Source organism: Lissotriton vulgaris, chromosome 11 (genome assembly GCF_964263255.1).
Source record: "Lissotriton vulgaris chromosome 11, aLisVul1.2, whole genome shotgun sequence".
Lineage (NCBI taxonomy): Eukaryota > Metazoa > Chordata > Amphibia > Caudata > Salamandridae > Lissotriton > Lissotriton vulgaris.
Window position 1 is genome coordinate 177,345,102 of NC_141699.1, and position 19,672 is coordinate 177,364,773.

The 19,672-nt window shown below is 45.8% G+C and overlaps 1 protein-coding gene across 1 annotated transcript in view; it reads right to left on the minus strand.

Moving 5' to 3' along the window:
* Window positions 1-19,672, minus strand: part of HECTD4 (HECT domain E3 ubiquitin protein ligase 4) — a 2,691,195-nt gene that overhangs the window by 2,354,854 nt on the left and 316,669 nt on the right. Inside the window, exons 8-9 of the mRNA XM_086943079.1 lie at window positions 10,671-10,863; window positions 3,296-3,457 (exon numbers count right to left, since the gene is read on the minus strand). Coding sequence (XP_086799205.1) covers window positions 3,296-3,457; window positions 10,671-10,863 — 355 coding nt within the window. The remainder of the gene's footprint in view (window positions 1-3,295; window positions 3,458-10,670; window positions 10,864-19,672) is intronic.

Sequence of the window (19,672 nt, forward strand, 5' to 3'; positions counted from 1 at the left end):
ACTGAAAGGGGTTGGCAGATCTTCGATTTCGCATGGGACGGTGAAAAGCTAAGAGGGCATGATTTATTTTTGGGCCTGTGATCCAGAGCGTCTTGTGTGCAATGCATAGTGATTTGAACTTTACGCGTTCTGCTATGGGCAGCCAGTGCAGTGCTATTAATGCTGGTTTCGCTGATTGTTTTCTGGGAATATTGTGTAGTAGTCTGGCTGCGGAGCACTGCACTACTTGAAGCTTCCTGATCGTGGTTTTGGGAGTTCCTATGTAGAGTGAGTTACAGTAATCCAGCCGGGGAAGAATCAGAGATAGCACCATGGTTCTGCGCGCAGTATCCGGGAGTAGTGGCAGTATCTTTCTTAGTTGCCATAGGATGCCGAAGCAAGTGGCTGCTACTAGTACCGCTTGATGGTTAAGTTTGAGAGATTTGTCGAGCCAGATTCCTAAGCTTTTGATCTTCTCTTTGGGCTGGGGGGGAACCAAGGCGGCTTGGCCAACTTATGTTTGAATGTGTCTCAGCTTTATTTCCGAGGATCATTAGCTCCATTTTGTACCCATTGAGCTGAGGAATGATTGGTCCATCCAAGTGGCTACCTGCTCCAGGCATGACTCTAGGTAAATAGAGCTCTTTTTAGGGTGATGGAGGGCTACCACCAGTTGGGTGTCGTCTGCATACGTGACTATTCTAACACCATAAGGCTGTACTATCTCGGCCAGTGGTCTTAGGTACACATTAAAAAGGGTGGAGCTTAAGGATGATCCCAGCGGGACCTCGAATGTAAGTGGAATCTCTCTTGAGGTGTGCCTGCCTTCGAACACTTGGAATGTTCTATCTGACAGGAAGGATTTAAGCCATGCTAAGGCCTTTCCTACAACTCCTATCTCTTTGAGTCTGTCTAATAGAATCCTATGGTTTACCGTATCAAAAGCAGCTGTTAGATCCAGCAGGATAACTGCCACTGTCCCTCCAAGATCGAGCACTTTCCAAGATTACTCCATTACTGTTAGGAGTGCTGTTTCCGTCCCATGGTTAGGTCGGAAGCCTGTCTGTGAGTTGTGCAGAATGTCATGCGATTCCAGATAGTTGGACAGTAACGTGTTCACGTGTTTCTCTAGTATTTTGCTGACTAATGGGAGGAGTGAAACCGGTCGATAGTTCCCCCAGGTACCTGGATTCAGGTTAGGTTTTTTTTTATAAGTGCCTTCACCATCGCCTGTTTCCACCTTACAGGTACTGTCGATGTGGTCAGGGAAAGGTTGAGCATTTCCAGGAGTACTGGGAGGATCGTTTCCTTGACTTTCCTTAGCATGTGTGCGGGTGCTGGGTCGCAAGGGGATCCTGATGTGATTTCCCCAAAAATGTTGTCCAGGGTATTTAAATCCATGATCGGGTTTTCTTCAAAAAGCCATAGTTTCTCCGGCCCACTAGCTGGTTTGGGGTATGGTGTACAATTCTGCTGAGGGGGTTGGAACATGCTGTATATGTTGAGAATTTTAATATTAAAGAATTCTGCCAGTTCCTTACATCTCTGAGGGGCTCCTTCAATGGAACCTTCTGGCTGAGGGCACGTTGATAGTGTTTTCACTATTCTGGCTATTTCTTTACGGACGTTAGCTGCTGACTTGATCTTTTCCTCAATATATAGTGCCTGCGCTTTTTTATTTCTGTTTGATATATTTTTATTGACTCTCTATATTTTTGTTTTTTCTCCGGGCAATAGTTCCTCCTCCATGCCCTCTCTAGCTTTTTACAATTTTGCTTGAGTTCCTGAATATTCGGAGTGTACCATGGGAACCATTTTTTAGTGGGCCTCTTGGACCTCCATTTGAGGGGAATAGTAGCATCCAGGGATGCAGTGATCCATTCATTGTACTTATCATAGGCAATAGTGGGGTTACTGTTACTGCTAGGGTAGGTATTTAATAAAAGATCCGTCCAGGTTTCAGGGGTAATTTTTGCCCATGATCGGTCCCAGTTCTTTGTGGGTTGGTCATTTGAAGGGGAGTTAGGTAGTCTCCAGAATATTGGACTATAAAGTGATCTGACCAGGGGATAGGGACGGGATCTAGTGACTCAATGTTATCCATGTTTGAGAAAACAGGGTCTAGTATACTGCCTTTATTGTAGGTTGGGCTGGTTACAGTCTGCCGGAGTTGAAGAGCTAAAAGATTTTGTGCGAGGCTGCATGCCTCGCCTTCCTTGGGGTCCTCTAGGTGCAGATTTAAGTCTCCTAGGATGGTGAGGTTTGCGGCTATGTTTGCCCTGGATGAAGCTAAGTTGGTAAGTGATTCTGTGAAAATCCCGCAGGGGCCAGGGGTTCTGTATATTAGGATCTCAGATAGAGAGCATGCTCTCACAGTCATTTATATTGTCCGGTGCGATGCGCCCTTTTATGTGGTCTTTGAGAATGATGGCAATCCCTCCTCCCTTTCCTGGCTTTCTGTCTTTCCTTAATATATGATATCCTGGGGGAGAGTTTGTACCACATCTGGGTCTGAGTCTATGTGCAGCCACGTTTCAGTGAGAAAAAGTGCCTGCGGCTCCTCTTCTCCGAGTAAGGTGTTGATTTCTGTATGGTGTTTTGGCATAGATCTGCAGTTTCGAGGAGTAGTTTAAGCTCCACATTTTTAACTTTATTAGTTGGACTCAGCTTAGGTGTAAGGATTTGAAGTTTGCAATTTGGGCAGGAGAGGTGGCTAGATGATGGGGAGATGCAGTGCCCACAGCGTTCGTTTTCCGGTTTCCAGATTGCCATAAGATGGTGTCTTGAGTAAGTATTATGGACCCCCTTTGGTCCAGGGGGTCTGGCCCCTGGTCCCAGACTGGTGCAGACGGGCTTGCCTTTGGCGTGCCTGCGGCGCGCCCGCTGCGCATGTCCACTGTGCGGGACGTGAGGAAATTTGTATTTACCCTGTGAGGTCGGTCAGCTGTGAGCAGCTGATTAGTTAGAGTGATCGGAAGTAGTATTCACTTCTGGTGGCACGTTCTGGTCCCTCCACAAAAACCGAAGAATCGGCGGTGGACCGGGGACCTAGTGCTCAGGATGCAGGAGAGGAAGGTGGGTGGCAATAGCCAATTAAAAACACGTTATGCAATATTTAAAAGACACATGTGCGATGTTGACAGGTACAATATATGAGGCAAACTTGGATTTTAGAAGTATTAACAACTCCTACTGATCACAGAGTATAAAATATTTCCGGTATACATTCAACGCACTATTCCTGCATATTCGAATAGGAGAAAGCAGGTTTCTATGTTCAGAAACACACGGGACTGCATTTCTTGCTTTGACTTACTTTTTAATGAGGACAATCCGCTTGTGCCCCCAAAAAGCGATCGTGTTGCAGAGCTTCCAGAACCTCCTGGCGGTGGAATTAGCATAACTAGGTATGTGCCACATGTGTACATTGGAGTTTTTCGCAACATCTTTAGCGGAAGTCCACAGCTTGTGTTTGCTGCTAAAATAAAGAATGCAAACATACATTTAAAAAAATACAAACAATACTTCATGTTAAAGGGCTGACGATTGGAAGATACAATAAAGATCCGTTCTGATGCAAGTTGTCACCACGCAGAGAGACGTATATTGATAATTAGGACAAACAATAAAATATTTCCACATTAACATACAGAATGTTTTTAGATAACTTAACGCCTCCACCCACAAAGAAGGTGACTAACATTGAGATGTGGGACTGAGCACATTTCTCCACACGAACTGCAAAAAATCGGAGTAGAATGTCTCTTGTTTTTGAAAGATCTTAAAACGCAATACATTCGGTTTGTAAAAAAAAGTCTTAAAGTCAGAAATGATGCATTGTGGAACTCCTCTCAGGATTTGTAATTGCAGATTCCCTAAAATCCCCAGGACTACAAATCTGCGCATATTCTGGATGTCCACACATACTCCTCCTTCGTTACACTTGGTGTTCGAATTGTCTGCAGGGCAGCAGATGCCAATCCTATGTGCAGTGGGAAGCCAGCCTAACACTAGAGGCAGGGCAACACGCAGGATTGTTAGCTGGCTTGGAAACAATATCCGAGTTGCTTGGTCTTCCGCCAATATAAATGTCATGTGTATTTTGGGGAATCCTCAGGTATGAAGCGTTACATTAATCCAAAGTAGGAGTGGTGAAGGCTTAGGTTAGCTCATTAGATGAATGAGAAGAAAGGGAGCTGGTTTTGATCTCGCTTGCCTTACAAATAACTTTAAGCCTAGTTTCATTTAAGACATCAACAGGTTCAATGCAAAACACTCCACTAATGTGTTTTTAGATACAGATGGAGAGAGCAGAGTACATTTGAAAGTGGGGCAGGAGGTTGAACTGATTACCCGAGATTTTAATCATTCAAGCATTTTGTTTATTTATTTAGAAATGTAGAAAGAACTATGGCACCAACTGGTAGCCTGGCGCTGGTCATAAAGACTGAGGAAAGCACAGGGAAAAAGAAATAGAAAAAGACAACAAGGGGAAAACGGAACAGGGCTCCAAGGATAAAGAGACAATTAGAATACAGTTAATTGGGGGGGAAACCCAGTCTTATGTGGCCTCCTGAACTTCAACAGATCAGTCAAAGATCTTAGGGAGGAAGGAACTGAATTCTAGAGCTTGGTTGCATGGACCTATTTGCTTGGATTTCCTAAGCGCGAGCTCATAAAACAGATTGGCTGATGCAGATCGAAGAGGTCTGTTATTAATGTATCTTCTCATTTACTTTTGGAGGGGAACAGGACCTATCCCATGAAAGCCTTCAGAAGCCATGCAGAGAGATTCAAATCAGATTCTTTCCTTAAAAGGCAACCAGTGTAACTGCTTTAATGCCAAAGAGGCATAGGCTCTCCAATGTCTATTCAAGGAGATTATGGCAGCTGCAAGCTGAACCCTTGACAGACTATGTAAAAAATATTCAGGTGCATCAAAAAGAAGAGCATTGCAGTAGTCCAGACGACTGAGAATGACACTACAGACAACTAAGACCCTGGAAGAGGGAGGAAGCACCATCAGGATCTTCCGAAGGGTTTTCAAGAGCGCAAAGCAGGTTCCTGCCTTTTTATTCACATGGCTTTCCAAACTAAGTTTTTCATCACAAGTAACTACCAGATTCCACACTGTGTTAGCGGCGACCACAGGCCCCTTAAACAATCCAGGCCATAGGCTGAGAGGTAAAACCCCTGAGGCAATTTGGGCTACACAGCAGAGTATTTCTGTCTTATCCCCATTAAACTTAATACGTTTAGACTAAGCCACTGGATAATATCATTCATGCAGTCCTGAAAGGAGGAGAGTTCCAGATTGCTAGCTAAAGAAAGGATGAGCCGAGTGTCATCAGCACAGTTAATCATTCACTTTATGGAACTTAAGTCTAATCATAGGGGCCATATAGATGTTAAATAAAATCAGGAGGATGGCAGAGCCATATGGCACTCCCTAATTGGTGGCCCTGACTTGAGAGTGATACGGAGGGAGAACAACTGATTGACTTCTGTTCAAAAGGTACAAGCGGAACCATTTTAAAGCAGTTCCACTCACCCCAATGGACTCTAATCGAGCTAGAAGGGTAGCATGACAAACTATGTAGAATGTGGCTGAGGGTTCCAAACAAAAGTCAGTACCACTGAATGCCCCTCATCCACTTGCATTCTTAGCTCGTCCATGGCAGTGATCAAGGCTGATTCAGTGCCATGTCCAGGCGTAAATCCAAATTGCTCTTCCTCCAGGTAGTTATTATTTTCGAAGTATTGAACTGGAAGCTTACTGATACAGCTTACTGACATAGCACTCCAAGATTTCTGACAGAAAAGGCAGGAGGGAGATGAGTCTATAGTTACTCATACCGGAAAAGTCCAAAGATGACTTCTTCAAAATAGGTGTAACTATGGCACTCTTCCATGCAAGCGGTACCATACGCGATTGCAGGGATTGATTGCAGATTGACCTTAGCAGGGAAACTAAATTTCCACCTGTCCCTTCCAGATTTTAACTGGGAGGACATCCAAAGATGAGCCTTGAACAGGTAGCCATAGCTAGAGAATAAAAGCCTTCCACAGAAAAAGGTTCAAAGTCATCTAATTTGCCTAATGCTGGTTGGAACACCTCGCCAGGCAGCGGCGCATATGGACTATTCCTCTGGCCTACTAAGGTGGGGTTTGCCGAATTAGAAGAGTTTAAGCCATCTAAGATTGTATTAATCTTATCTTTAAAATGCGCTGCCAGGTCATTGCGGAGACCTTGTAAAGGCACAATGGCTTGGCTTAAACATGCAGGGTTAGACATTTCATAATATAAAAAACACCTTTGCTAGTAGGGGAGGCTAAAATGTAATTGGCGTAAAAGTTCGCTTTAGCCTTTGTTCTGCCTAACTTATAGTCGCGTAAAACAACCTTAAGGGCTATTTTGCCCTATTCCTTATAAGCAGTGCGCCATTTCCTCTCTAGCTGTTTGAATCGTTGTTTAAGGGGCATTAATGAAACATTGTATCAAGGAGAAGAGTGTTTTTCCAGTCAGATTTTATTTCTTTTAGAGGAATGATTCGATTCAGAGTTTGGGATTTGATTCTCTAAGGTAGAAACATTGTCTTCCCCCGACCACCGTGAGGTCGGAAAGGAGAGAAACAAGAGATTATCCAAGCAAGGTCTCCAAAATGTATTCCAAGTTTTTCCATAGGGTATACGGACTATGGGACCTTTTGGTTCCAAGCCTCTCTACCCGAGAGTGTAAAAGCCACCAGGGCATTGTTCGGTCCAGCAACATGGTATTATATTAGCTACAGTCACCAGCCCAGTGGTAGAAAAAATAAGATCCAGAATATGGCCCCTCGTGAGTTGGAGCATGTACAAGTTGGTCCAGAACCGAAGTGTTGCACAAACCTAACAGATCTCCCAATACCGGGGTGGGAACTTTATCCACCCAAAAGTTAAAATCTTTTAATGGACATGATTGTGTACTTCTGGTGGGATTGGAACCATCCTGGAGATATATAGAGTTGTTCAGTGTCACTGAGACGGAGAAACATATGACACAGTTTCAATACTTTAAAGTGGTTTGGCAAATCAGTTAATACAACGCCTTATCAACTACACCAGTTCAACTCTATAATTTACAAAGAATGCAGTGGTTTACAACAATCAATGCAGTGCTCATATCTAATAAAATTAGGTGGGGTTCAGAATTGGTGTTTTGTCTGAGGCAGGATCATCGGTTACTTCTAAAAGTGTAAAATCTGTGCAGTGGTCATCATATGCCCCAGGGCTGGATAGTTGGATTATCCGCCTCTTTGCTCAAATAGCGCAGTCGATGTCGGTGAGGTTTGTAGAGAGGGTGACTGTCTAATGATGTCTGATTTATACCCAGAGGGTAGATTTATCACACCAACAGATGCAATAGAAACATTCCCTCTGAGCGCTGGACAATTCTTACAGTACACAAAGATTGTGTCTACGGCTCAGCAAGTATTGCCAGCATTTCCTGAGGCCCATGCATACACTAGTCAGTATGGCAGCAGACGCAAATTTGTAACTCATCTCTACAGGTCGATGCGTGCAGACAGATAGCTCAAACCACTAAAAATGGAGGAAAGGTGGCAGGTCATTTGTGGCAAGCATCTGTCCCCTGAATACTGGTCCCACATTCACGCAGAGGTTCGGAGAGTTTCAGTGTGTGCAAGGTTCAAACAGATTCAATATAACATAATACACATGACATATTTGTCCATTGTGCTGTGGTCAATTCCAAACTGCAGCACCCTAATGACGGAGTTTATTTTCTTCCAGAAACCTAAAAGCTTGCTATAATGTTTTCCAACTTGGATAAGAGAACACAGACTTGAGATGAGGTGGACCATTGTAAAGTTGGTTGAACCTCCTTAATTTTTGATGGGTATAGGTGTGATTTGGGTATGTTTGAAAGAAGCAGGGAGAAATCTAAGGGAGAAGGACAACTTTATAAAACGACATCATTAACCCCTTAGCTACAGTGTCTCACATTCCTGCCCTCAGTACGATGCCTTTTATTGATGTTTCGGCACCTGCCCATAAATCTTTATAATTTATTTTCCACAAAATTCAGGTCATATCCGAGTCATGAGAGGGTCCTTTCTCAAATCTGCAGGGGTCTGCAACATTCTTACTAATAAGTGCTCCCAGATGTCTTCTGATAAAAAAACAGTACCCCAATTGTGTGGGTTGGTCTTTTTTAATAGGAAAGGCCCTAAAAAACAATGTGGAGTCATCAAGTTATCGCCAAAATGGGTCAGTTAACAAGGCGAAATGGGTAGCTGCAGCATTTGGGTTGGGGCTCGGCTGCCATCCAGGAAATCCTACTGAACACAGACATTTCTGAAAACTAGACACCCAGAGATTCCAGGGTGGTGTGTGTGACTTGTGTAGATCCAACTATGCTCTCCAACACAGAATGATCTGCAAATGCCAAACTTTGGCTAAAATCAAGCAAGACTTATTTTCCTTAGGTGAGGGGGAGGGGGAGGTGCACTAGCCCAGGGCAAGGCAGGGATGCTTCTACAGTCATCCAAAACGAATATACGGGCCGGGTACGTGTGGAGAATTCATAATTACTGCCTGCAACCAAGTTCCCTGATGTTTCGGGACCTGCCCATAAATCTTTATAATTTATTTTCCACAAAATTCAGGTCATATCCGAGTCATGAGAGGGTCCTTTCTCAAATCTGCAGGGGTCTGCAACATTCTTACTAATAAGTGCTCCCAGATGTCTTCTGATAAAAAAACAGTACCCCAATTGTGTGGGTTGGTCTTTTTTAATAGGAAAGGCCCTAAAAAACAATGTGGAGTCATCAAGTTATCGCCAAAATGGGTCAGTTAACAAGGCAAAATGGGTAGCTGCAGTATTTGGGTTGGGGCTCGGCTGCCATCCAGGAAATCCTACTGAACACAGACATTTCTGAAAACTAGACACCCAGAGATTCCAGGGTGGTGAGTGTGACTTGTGTAGATCCAACTATGCTCTCCAACACAGAATGATCTGCAAATGCCAAACTTTAGCTAAATACACCAACTTCTCAAAAAGGGGGGGGGGGGGGTCCAAGGGATATAGAGTTTAAAGACCCACACCTGGTTTTATCCCCAGCTCCAAATAGATATACACCATAAGAAACACAGGGGGTCTATTAGCTAACTATTAGAGCTATGCTATCACTACGGAGTCACCTAGATCTCAACGTGTGTGCAAAAGAATAAGGACAAAGTAAGAAAACAAGTGGATACAAAGGTGAAAAAGAGATTGATACATTATAGACTATTCATCAGTGGCTGACCAGTCCAAAAGAGTGATGTAGGGTTTCCATCAAAAAAGACTTTTGTGATCAGTCATATCATCTGGCCAAACCCTGGAGTGTGAACGGCTAGTCCCCTGATCAATGGGACTGAACCACACAGTGTTGATATCTTAGGATTTGGTCCACCAGAACTGATGAAACATCCGCAATGACTGATCTATTGATGGTTTTGAAAAAGGTGCAACAAAACACAAAAATGTGACTTAAAATAGGATGGAATGTCCTCCTTTACGCAACTTTATTCTATGGACAAGACATGCCTCCTAATTAAAGACAGAACAGTGCAAGATGACAGTAACAAATATCTGTCTGTAAAGGGGCCAACATGTTTCTGCCTATTGGGTGTCTAATCCCACGGCTTTCATCAGGGCCTCTGTTCTTATACTCGTTGCACTCTTACAAGTGAAAAAAGTTCAATTCCACCATAAGAAGAAATGGGAAAACTGAAAAGAGATGGTTCACTACGGTACAACCTGTAATAACCATATGTTGTCACCCTCCGACTCACTCGTACTCTAGTGAATCCCCGACTGATGGGTGAAGCTACCTCACCTCGCCTGGACACTGCTCAGGTATAGGAGGCACCGCACTAACCGTCGGTACCTCAAGCTGTCATCTTTTTCACCTTTGTATCCACTTGTTTTCTTACTTTGTCCTTATTCTTTTGCACACACGAGATCTAGGTGACTCCGTAGTGATAGCATGGCTCTAATAGTTAGCTAATAGACCCCCTGTCTTTCTTATGGTGTATAAACTTTGGCTAAAATCAAGCAAGACTTATTTTCCTTAGGGGAGGGGGGGGGGGGGGGGGGGGTGCACTAGCCCAGGGCAAGGCAGGGATGCTTCTACAGTCATCCAAAACGAATATACGGGCCGGGTAAGTGTGGAGAATTCATAATTACTGCCTGCAATCAAGGTCCCTGAGCACTTTGACGTGTGATTCTAACACACAGCAAAGAAGAAAAATAAGGAAAGAGACACTGACATTTTCAGCCACTTCGGTCATAATACACCGGATTACAGAATGGGGAGATTCTATGTCGAGCAATCAATTGCACTATGAGCACTCCATGCTACTTGTAGTTCCACAAGGGAGTAAGCTCAATAAGCTATCTGCCTTGCTTTATATACAAACCTAAAAACCAAATGTGGACTTGGAAGTTGCAGTTATTATACATTTATAGAGACAAAGTAAAAAAGGCAATGAAATTTGAATACAACATAAGTTGACAACTGAGGATCACACACTGAAATAACATGACGACGAAGTTCAGTACACTTTGCAAAATGAACCATGCACACCATCTTTTAGAAAAGACAATATGGTAGAAGAAGGTTTCATTGTTAGAGCAGAACCCTTACCCGCCTGGTCCTCCTTCAGCGTGTTCGTGATTGTTGAGCCAGTTAAAGCCGCAAGCGTTGCAGAAGGAGAGGCTCTGTACCTGGATAGTCTGCTAAGGAGCATTTCATTTATACTTTTTGCAGATTCTCCTTCCTTTCTCAGAAGGATGATGCGTTCTTTTAGTGGGCTTGCTATGTACACACTATTTTCAACCTATGTAAATAAAAAGTGGCAATGTAAAACAAGTTTACAGATTCAAGGATGTTTTTTCTTGGAAGAAACCAGGAGTACAGATCTTGTGTTGACACATACTCTACGTTTACATTTTAGTCCAAACAAATGGTTCTATCAACATTCATATACTTAGTAAACTTTTACACAACAATATGCAGGCTGAGAAGAGGCCATCAACAATGGAAGGAATTAGTTACTTACCTGTACACTATAGTTCTCCAGTATTATCTTTCATAGATTCACATGCTTGTATCTTCCCCGTCGTCATGGTGGGAGTCTCACGGTAACAGAATGACCAAGCAGTATCATAGAGAAGAAAAACTGCATAGAAAATCCCCATAGGGGCTGTATTATTTGGTAACCAGACCATTTCCTTGTTTTGGTCCAAAAGCTAGCCAATCAGGATTGCTGCCCTGCCCTCACACTCCCCAGCAGCAGCTTCCTGCCTCAGATTTCCGTCCCCGAGTGAGAGACAAGGATAAATACCGAGAACAAGATCTGCCTGAGAAACGGGGAGGCGGGCGGGCGCATGTGAATCTATGAAAGATAATACTGGAGAACTATAGTGTACAGGTAAGTAACTAATTCCTTCTCCAGTATTACATCTTTCATAGATTCACATGCTTGTATCAGAGTAGTAAGCAGTGCTCACCATATTCGTAGCGTTTCCAGGCAGAACCTAGAAGGAAGCTCTGCCGCAAAGCAATGACATAATAAAAGCTATGAAAAAAAACATCGGCAATACGATAAATGCATGTAAAAACACATCAAAGTACTGTAAAGCAAAGAACAAAATGCCATTAGGCCATACCTTACTGGAATAGACGCTTCAGAACAGCCTGACCCACTGCCGTGTCCTCCTTCCACGCAGTGTCCAGACAGTAGTGTTTTGTAAATGAGTGGACACTCTTCCACGTTGCTGCTCTGCAGATATCTGGCAGTGCCACTCCTGCGAACAAGGCCATCGAGGTTGCCATCTTTCTCGTTGAATGCGCCTGTACTTTAGAATGTAGCGGCTTCCCCGCTCTGTCGTGACATTTTAGGATGGCTGAGGATATCCATCTAGCAATACTTAGTCTCGACAATGGAAGGCCTTTTCTTTGTCCTTCAAAAGCAATGAACAATTACTTGGACTTGCGGAACGGTTTCGTCCTCTCAATGTAGAACTTTAGGCATCTTGAAATGTCTAGAGAGTGTAAGGCTCTTTCTGCCTCCGATGAGGGTTTGCTGAAGAAGGTAGGCAAAACAATGGGTTCGTTGAGGTGAAAAGACGTCGCCACCTTGGGAATAAAGGTAGGATTAGTCCTCAATATAACCCTATCCTGACGGAATTGCAAGAAGGGTTCCTCCACTGAAAAGGCCTGGATTTCGCTAACCCTCCTTGCCGATGTTAAGGCGAGAAGGAGGGCTGTCTTCCATGACAGGAACTGTAAGTCTGTCTTATGTATGGGCTCAAAGGGTGGTCTCATCAGCTGTGATAGCACTGTATTGAGATGCCACGGTACAGGTGGTCGTTGGATGGGTGGGAAGACTCTAAAAAGCCCTTTGATAAATTCCTTAATTACTCTGGATGACCAGAGAGAAGGTTCGTTTGGCTTTCGCCTGAATCGTGATATCGCTGCTAAGTGCACCTTGACTGAAGCATGCGAAAGGCCTGATTTTGATAGTAAAAGCAGGTAAGGCAGGATACCTTCAGGCTGAACCTCAAAGGGATGCAAGTTTTGTCTGTTGCACCAGTGACAGAAACGGGTCCATTTTGCTGAATATGTCTTGTTCGTGGATACGGCTCTCGCTTGTGAGAGAATATGCCTGCATTCTTGTGAAATATCTAGATTCTGAAATTCACGCTCGTGAGGTTCCATGCGGACAACTTTAGAGAGTGTAGATCCGGATGCAGAATCTGCCCTCTCTCCATGGATATGAGGTCTTGGAATGTCGGGAGCTGGATCTTGACGCCCCTCGACAATTGAAGGAGGTCTGAAAACCACGCCTGTCTTGGCCAGGCGGGTGCAATCATTATGATCCGGCACGGTTCCAGTCTCATCTTGCGCAGGATGCGCGGAATTAACGGGAACGGAGGGAACGCGTATGCAAACCTTCCTGTCCAGTCCATGAGGAATGCATTTCCCATGGATCCCTGTTGACGGTACCTTGACGCAAAGTGAGTGCACTTTGAATTGCCTTGAGTTGCGAACAAATCTAATGTGGGAGTACCCCACTTTCGGAACAGGATGCGAACCTGAGAGTCGTGAAGTTCCCATTCGTGTGTCGCATTGGGAGTGCGGCTCAGGGCGTCCGCCCGAGTGTTGAGGACTCCCTGTATATGCTGGACTTGGATTGAGATTTCGTTGGTTATGAGCCATTTCCAGATCCTTTGCGCCAGTGCTGACAGCTGTTTGGATCTCGTCCCGCCCTGTTTCAGCAGGTAAAACATGGACGTGGTGCTGTCTGTTTGAATAAGTACTGACGACTGACGTATTCTTGGAAGGAAAGCTTGAAGCCCTAGGAAGACTGCCTTGAGCTCCAACATGTTTATGTGAAGCTGAGCTTCCCAATCTGACCAAAGGCCCTGAATTTCCAGCTCTTGAAGATGCGCACCCCATCCTTTCAGCGAAGCGTCCGTCGTCATCACGAAGTCGTGATCCCGATGAATGAAGCTCAGTCCCTGGTTTAGGTTTTTTAGGATCTTCCACCATGACATGGCCACCTTCATACTGGTCGTGATGGTAATGCGATCCTCGAAGGTTCCGCTGGCCTGTACCCACTGCTCGTCGAGTTGTTCCTGCAAAGGTCTCATTCTCAGACGACAGTTTGGTACCAACGGGATGCAGGATGACATCATCCCCAACATGGACTTGTAAATCCTCACGGAAGTGGACTTTTTTGCTTGTAGAGAAGTCGTCAGTCCTCTGATCTTTCTGATCCGATCTTTGGAAGGGTAGGCTTTTCCCTCTTTGGTGCATATCCATGCCCCTAAGAATTGGATGCCCTGGGCCGGAGTCAGCGAGGACTTCTCCAAGTTTGTTCTCAGGCCTAATCGCTGAAACAACCGGATGCAGTTCTGTAGTGCTTCCGCTGCGTCCCTGAAAGATGGACCTGTCACCAGCCAGTCGTCCAGGTATGGGTAAATGTAATGGCCTTGCAGCCTTAAGTGGGCCGCCACCGGGGCCATGCATTTGGTGAATACCCTCGGGGCTGATTTGAGTCCGAACGGCAGGACTTTGAACTGGAAGTGGCGACTCTCCACAACAAACCTCAAATACTTCCTGTGCTTCCGATGGATGGGAATATGGAAGTACGCGTCCATGAGATCCAAGGACGCTAAGTAGTCTTTGACCTTTAACATGAGTAAGATCTCCTGCAACGACAACATTCTGAAGGGTATCCTTTTTATGTAATGATTGAGATCCCTCAGGTCCAATACCTGTCTCCATTTCTGGGCCTGTTTCTTTTTGATGAGGAAGAAATGTGAATAGAAGCCTCTCCCTCTGAGATGCTGTGGAACTTCCTCTATGGCTCCCTTTTGTAGAAGCAAGAGAACTTCCATCTGCATTTCTTTGCGATGATGGTTGGGCCTGAGTACTGGAGGATGGTCCGGTGGTATCTCCACAAATTCCAGTGTGTGGCCCCTGCTGATGACGTCCAGGACCCATTTGTCCGATGTTATGGACCTCCAGTTGGTGTAGTATTGAGACAGATAGTGGTCGTTGTCCGGGATCTGTAGTGTGGGGAGCGCCTGCCTGAAATCATTGACGTCTATTAGACTGCTGATTTTTCCCCCTGGCGTTGGATTTACCTCTGGACTGTTGTTGGTAAGAGGAGTTGGAGGATCTGTACTGGTTGTTGGAGTTAAACTGACGATATCCCTGCTGACTGTATGGTTGATATCGGTTAGATTGAAAAGAGGATCGTTGGTTAAATTGTCCTCTTGCACCCCTCTTCCGAAAGGACTGAAACCTTCCCTGCTGAAGAGATCCCAGCGCTCTAGCCGTATCAGTGTCTGACTTTATGCCTTGCAATGCCTCATCGATATGTTTCCCAAACAGGTTCTCACCGTCGAAGGGCATATCGACAATCTTCGCCTGCACTTCTGGTCGAAAAGAAGTCGCCTTTAGCCAGCCCTGTCTGCGAAGCGAGACCGCCCCTGCCATTTGCCTGAAGCCTAAAGACGAAACATCCATGGCGATGTCGATAGACTCCGCTGCTGATTTTGCTCCTTCCTTGAGAAGGGCTGCCGCTTCTTCCTTTCGATCCTCTGGAAGCGCCGACAATATGGGGGCCAGGTCTGACCATATCTGCCTGTTGTAACGGCCGAGCAGAGCCATCGCATTTGCCGCTTTAATGGTAGAGGCTGCCATCACCGCAAACCTCTTACCCGCTCCATCCATTCTCCTCCCTTCCTTGTCTGGTGGCACTAGTGACGTAGCCACCGGGTTTTTTGAGTTTCTTTGCGCCGCCTGTGTCACCACCGATTCCGGCCTGGGATGACCAATGAGGCAGGCTGCCGTAGATTCTGGAGCTCTGTATTTCTTTTCAATTCGCGGAACTGAAACCGCTATGGAGGCTGGTGTTTTTAGAATCTTGAGGCCCTCCTCCCATAAATGCGGGATAATAGGTATTGAGCGGAGTGACTTCTTGTTATCATCCTTGAAATCGTACAAGAAACAATCCGTTTCTTGTACGTCCACATCCAGACTGAATCTCTTGGCCGCTCTTTCCATGATATCGTGGAAGCCTCCGATGTCCTGAGGAGGGGAGGTAGATTTGAGTGGTTCAGGTGATGCAGCTGAAGGTAAAACGTACTCGTCCCATTCTTTCCCCGAGGCATCATGGACTAGCTCTCCATCTTCGGGCTCTTCATCGTCGTCCGAGTCCGTTAAGTCGTCCCTAATAGTAACCACCTGCGGAGATTGAACTCCCTGATCTTGAGGGGCAGGTGCCTGTTTAGGTGTCTGCGTGGGAGGCGTGAGCGTAACTGGTTGCGATGAGTTCGCCTCCGGGAAGCGACGATAGTAGTCGTTCAGCATCAATCTAAGGTCAGACACAAGGGTGAGGGGTATGGAAACTGTCTCTTGACGTTCTTCCTCCCGTGAGTCCTCGTGCTGCTCTTCTTCATCTTCATAGTCACCAGATTCCTGGAATGATTCATATCTGGCAGATTGTGGCCTGTCCTTGAAGGAAAAGGTCTCCTCCTCATCCGTAACCTGGCTTTTTATTTGAAGCTGAGAGGGGCTGTAGGCAGCACCTGAGGACTCCTCTCCCTCCGAATCCTGCTCCAACAGCGATGCTGGCGGCAATGGAGAAATCTTTGTCCAAGAGGTGAATTCCGCAGACTTACTGATGGTAGCCGAACCTCTTGTCGACTGAAAAGAGCGTATGGAGATCATGGTCTTTGATTGAGGAGAACTGTAAGCTTTAGCCGTTGAAAGTAAGATTTTCGTCGCCGGAACCACCGTCGACGGGATCATCGTCGACGGGACCATCGTCGACGGAACCACCGTCGACGGGACCATCGTCGACGAGACCTTCGTCGACGGGACCTTCGTCGACGGACCCTTCGTCGACGGGACTGTCGTCGACGGAACCTTCGTCGACGGGACCTTCGTCGACGGGACCTTCGTCGACGGGACCTTCGTCGACGGGACCTTCGTCGACGGGACCCCCGTCGACGGGACCCCCGTCGACATTCGAGACATCGAACCTGTCGTCGACGAGGTCGTCATCGTCGTAGTCGTCGACGGGCCTGACAGAGACATCTTCCTCATCGATGTCGTTGCCGTAGACGTCGTGGTCGTCGACGCAGCCTTAGATGAAGCTGAAGACGACTGAATCGAAGTCTTCACCACAGACTTATGAGCAGAAACCATCGAACTGGTAGAAGGTGCAGATCCAGGACCTTTAAGACTAGCCTGCTTCTCCAGAGGAGTAATAGGAAGAGATGATGTCGATTTTTCTCCAGATTTACTCCTTTTAGGCTCCACTTTCTCCACAGAAACAGAGGCCTTCCTTTTCTTGGGAGTGGAGTGAGAAGATTCTTCCTCAGAATCTGTGCCTGATGTGGCCTTCTTCTTCTGAAGCCACAACAGTAATCTTGCCTCTCTGTCACGCTTAGTTTCTACAAAGCTTACAGGCCTTCACCAGGTGTTTGGGGTAGAGGCAATAAAGGCAGTCCTCATGTGGGTCCTCCGAGAAGAGTCTGGCCTTCCCACAGGATCTGCATGGCCTGAACAGCCTCTTTTTAGAGCTTTCAGCCATCTTAAGCAAAAAAAATACACACAATACCTCAAGGTAGAAGGCGGTAAACAGATTCCCAAAGGGTCAAAAGTTCACACAGGAACAGAAGAGAACTGAGCAGAGCTCAGGGAGACTCCTTTCTCACACGAAGGCGGTTGGAAATCTGAGGCAGGAAGCTGCTGCTGGGGAGTGTGAGGGCAGGGCAGCAATCCTGATTGGCTAGCTTTTGGACCAAAACAAGGAAATGGTCTGGTTACCAAATAATACAGCCCCTATGGGGATTTTCTATGCAGTTTTTCTTCTCTATGATACTGCTTGGTCATTCTGTTACCGTGAGACTCCCACCATGACGACGGGGAAGATACAAGCATGTGAATCTATGAAAGATGTAATACTGGAGAACTATTGTTATGTTATGTTATGTTATTTAGTTTTTATAAAGCGCACAGCTACTCGATAGTGTGCCCCGGCGCTGGGCTGAGCGTATAAAAACATTACAAGACGCCCCATTACATATGTTTATCAAGGAATAACCAGGTTTTAAGTTGTTTCCGAAAACATCCTAAGTCAGCCAGTTGTCTAAGAGGGACAGGCATCCGATTCCATAGACGGGTCACTGTACTTGAAAGGAGCGTCCGCCCCTACGTGAGCGGGCAAACCTAGGCAGTCATCAGATGAAGTTGTGAGGATCTAAGGTTTCTGCTAGGAGTATAGAAAGCCGTCCGCTTCCTAATGTAAGGGGCTCTGAGGCCATGAAGAGCTTTAAAGGCCAGCACAAGGGCCTTAAAGTAAATTCTGTTGCAAATAGGCAGCCAGTGAAGATACCTTAGATGAAGAGAGATCCGTTCTCTTGGACCCAGCATGAGGATTGCTCTGGCGACCAGGTTTTGAATAACTTGAAGTTCATGCAGGAGGCCAGCTGGGAGGCCCAAATAGAGGACTTTAGTGTAGTCCAGTCTAGATGTTATGAGAGCTTGGACCACCGTCCTATGAGTGAGCGAGAGAAGAGGGAGGAATTTTCAGAACATTTTCAGGATGCCATATCGGGTCCCGGCGACCGAATTTACTTGAGTTTTCATGTCAAGGGAGTCATCCAGTTTTACCCCCAGATTTCTCACTGCTCCTGCCAATGGCTGTGAAGATAGAGTATCATCCGGCCACGAGCCTCTCCACGCTTCCTGAGTAAATGGACAAAAAGGATCACCTCTGATTTCTCAGGGTTACACTGCAGTTGGTTAAGTTTGAACCACGAAAAGACCGTACTTAGTCATTTGTTGATCCTCTCTCCATCGGGCTCCTCTCCCTTTTTACAGGTGTACAACAGCTTAGTATCATCAGCATAGGATATAATAGTTGCACCGTAGTCCTCAGCCAAAGGGGCGAGGGGTGCCAGATCAAGATTGAACAACAGCGGGCTCAGAATGGAGCCCTGAGGGACTCCTACCCTCATAGGAGGAATACCGGCTACAAATGGGGGAGACCAAACCTCCTTGCTCCTGTCTGCCAAAATGGAAGAGAACCATTCTAACACCGTGCCCCCAAGACCGCACTCTCTTAGTCTCTGCAGGAGACGGTCGTGGGGCACGGTGTCAAAAGCAACGGACAGATCAAGTAAGAAAAGAACCACTCTTCCTCCCGTGTCCGAGGTCTCCTTAATGGACTCTGATATCTCGAGTAAGGCTGTCTCCGTGCTAAAATTGGCACGGAAACCGGATTGACCCGGATGGAGGAGGCCATTTGTTTCTGCAAAATCAGTAATAATATGGTTTACATATTTTTCAATAGATTTCGCAAGAAAAGGCACCAGGGAAATAGGTCTATAGTTGAATGTTAGAGTAGGATCTGCCGTAGGTTTTTTTTTTAGACTGGGAGGATTTTTGCCCTCTTTCAGACAGATGGAACCTGACCCTTACTCAATGACAGATTCCGAACCTGGTTAGCCTCTGGATTATTGATCTCCGACATGGCCGCAAGTATTTTTGCCGGGCAGGGATCAGACGGAGACCCAGACTAAGTTTTTCATTATGGACAGAGAATGCTCCAGGGTAATGGGGGGAAACTGAAGGATGGTGCCCGTACTGGCCGGAGGAACTGAGCGCAAGACAGAAGGAGAGACGTCCTGCGTGCCCTCCATGAAGGTAAGGGATTTTTTAATCTTTGACACTTTCTGGTGAAAGGCGGAGGTCAACTGGCCTATCCAATTTTCGGACACAATCCTTTCAGAGGCTGCTCCTTTCGGTGAGACAAAGTGTTGAACGATTTTGAAAATGTCCTTATTCTTTTTTTTTTAAAACATTTTTATTTGCATTTTGGTTATAACTCAACAGTACAGTCATGTAATTCTTTGTACTCCTCCTACATCCTCTCCCACCTCTCCACATTCCAACTTTGCTGATACTTTACATATCCTATTAGTCCAGAGTCCGTAACTTCGATATGCAAAGGCTTCTTAGAGTGTCCATCCAAGCCATCTGTAGGACGTTTAGGCAGTGTTGCATCCTAGTGCTGAGCTCATCTCCCTCCCAGCCCCCAATCAATCCGTGATAATAGCGCC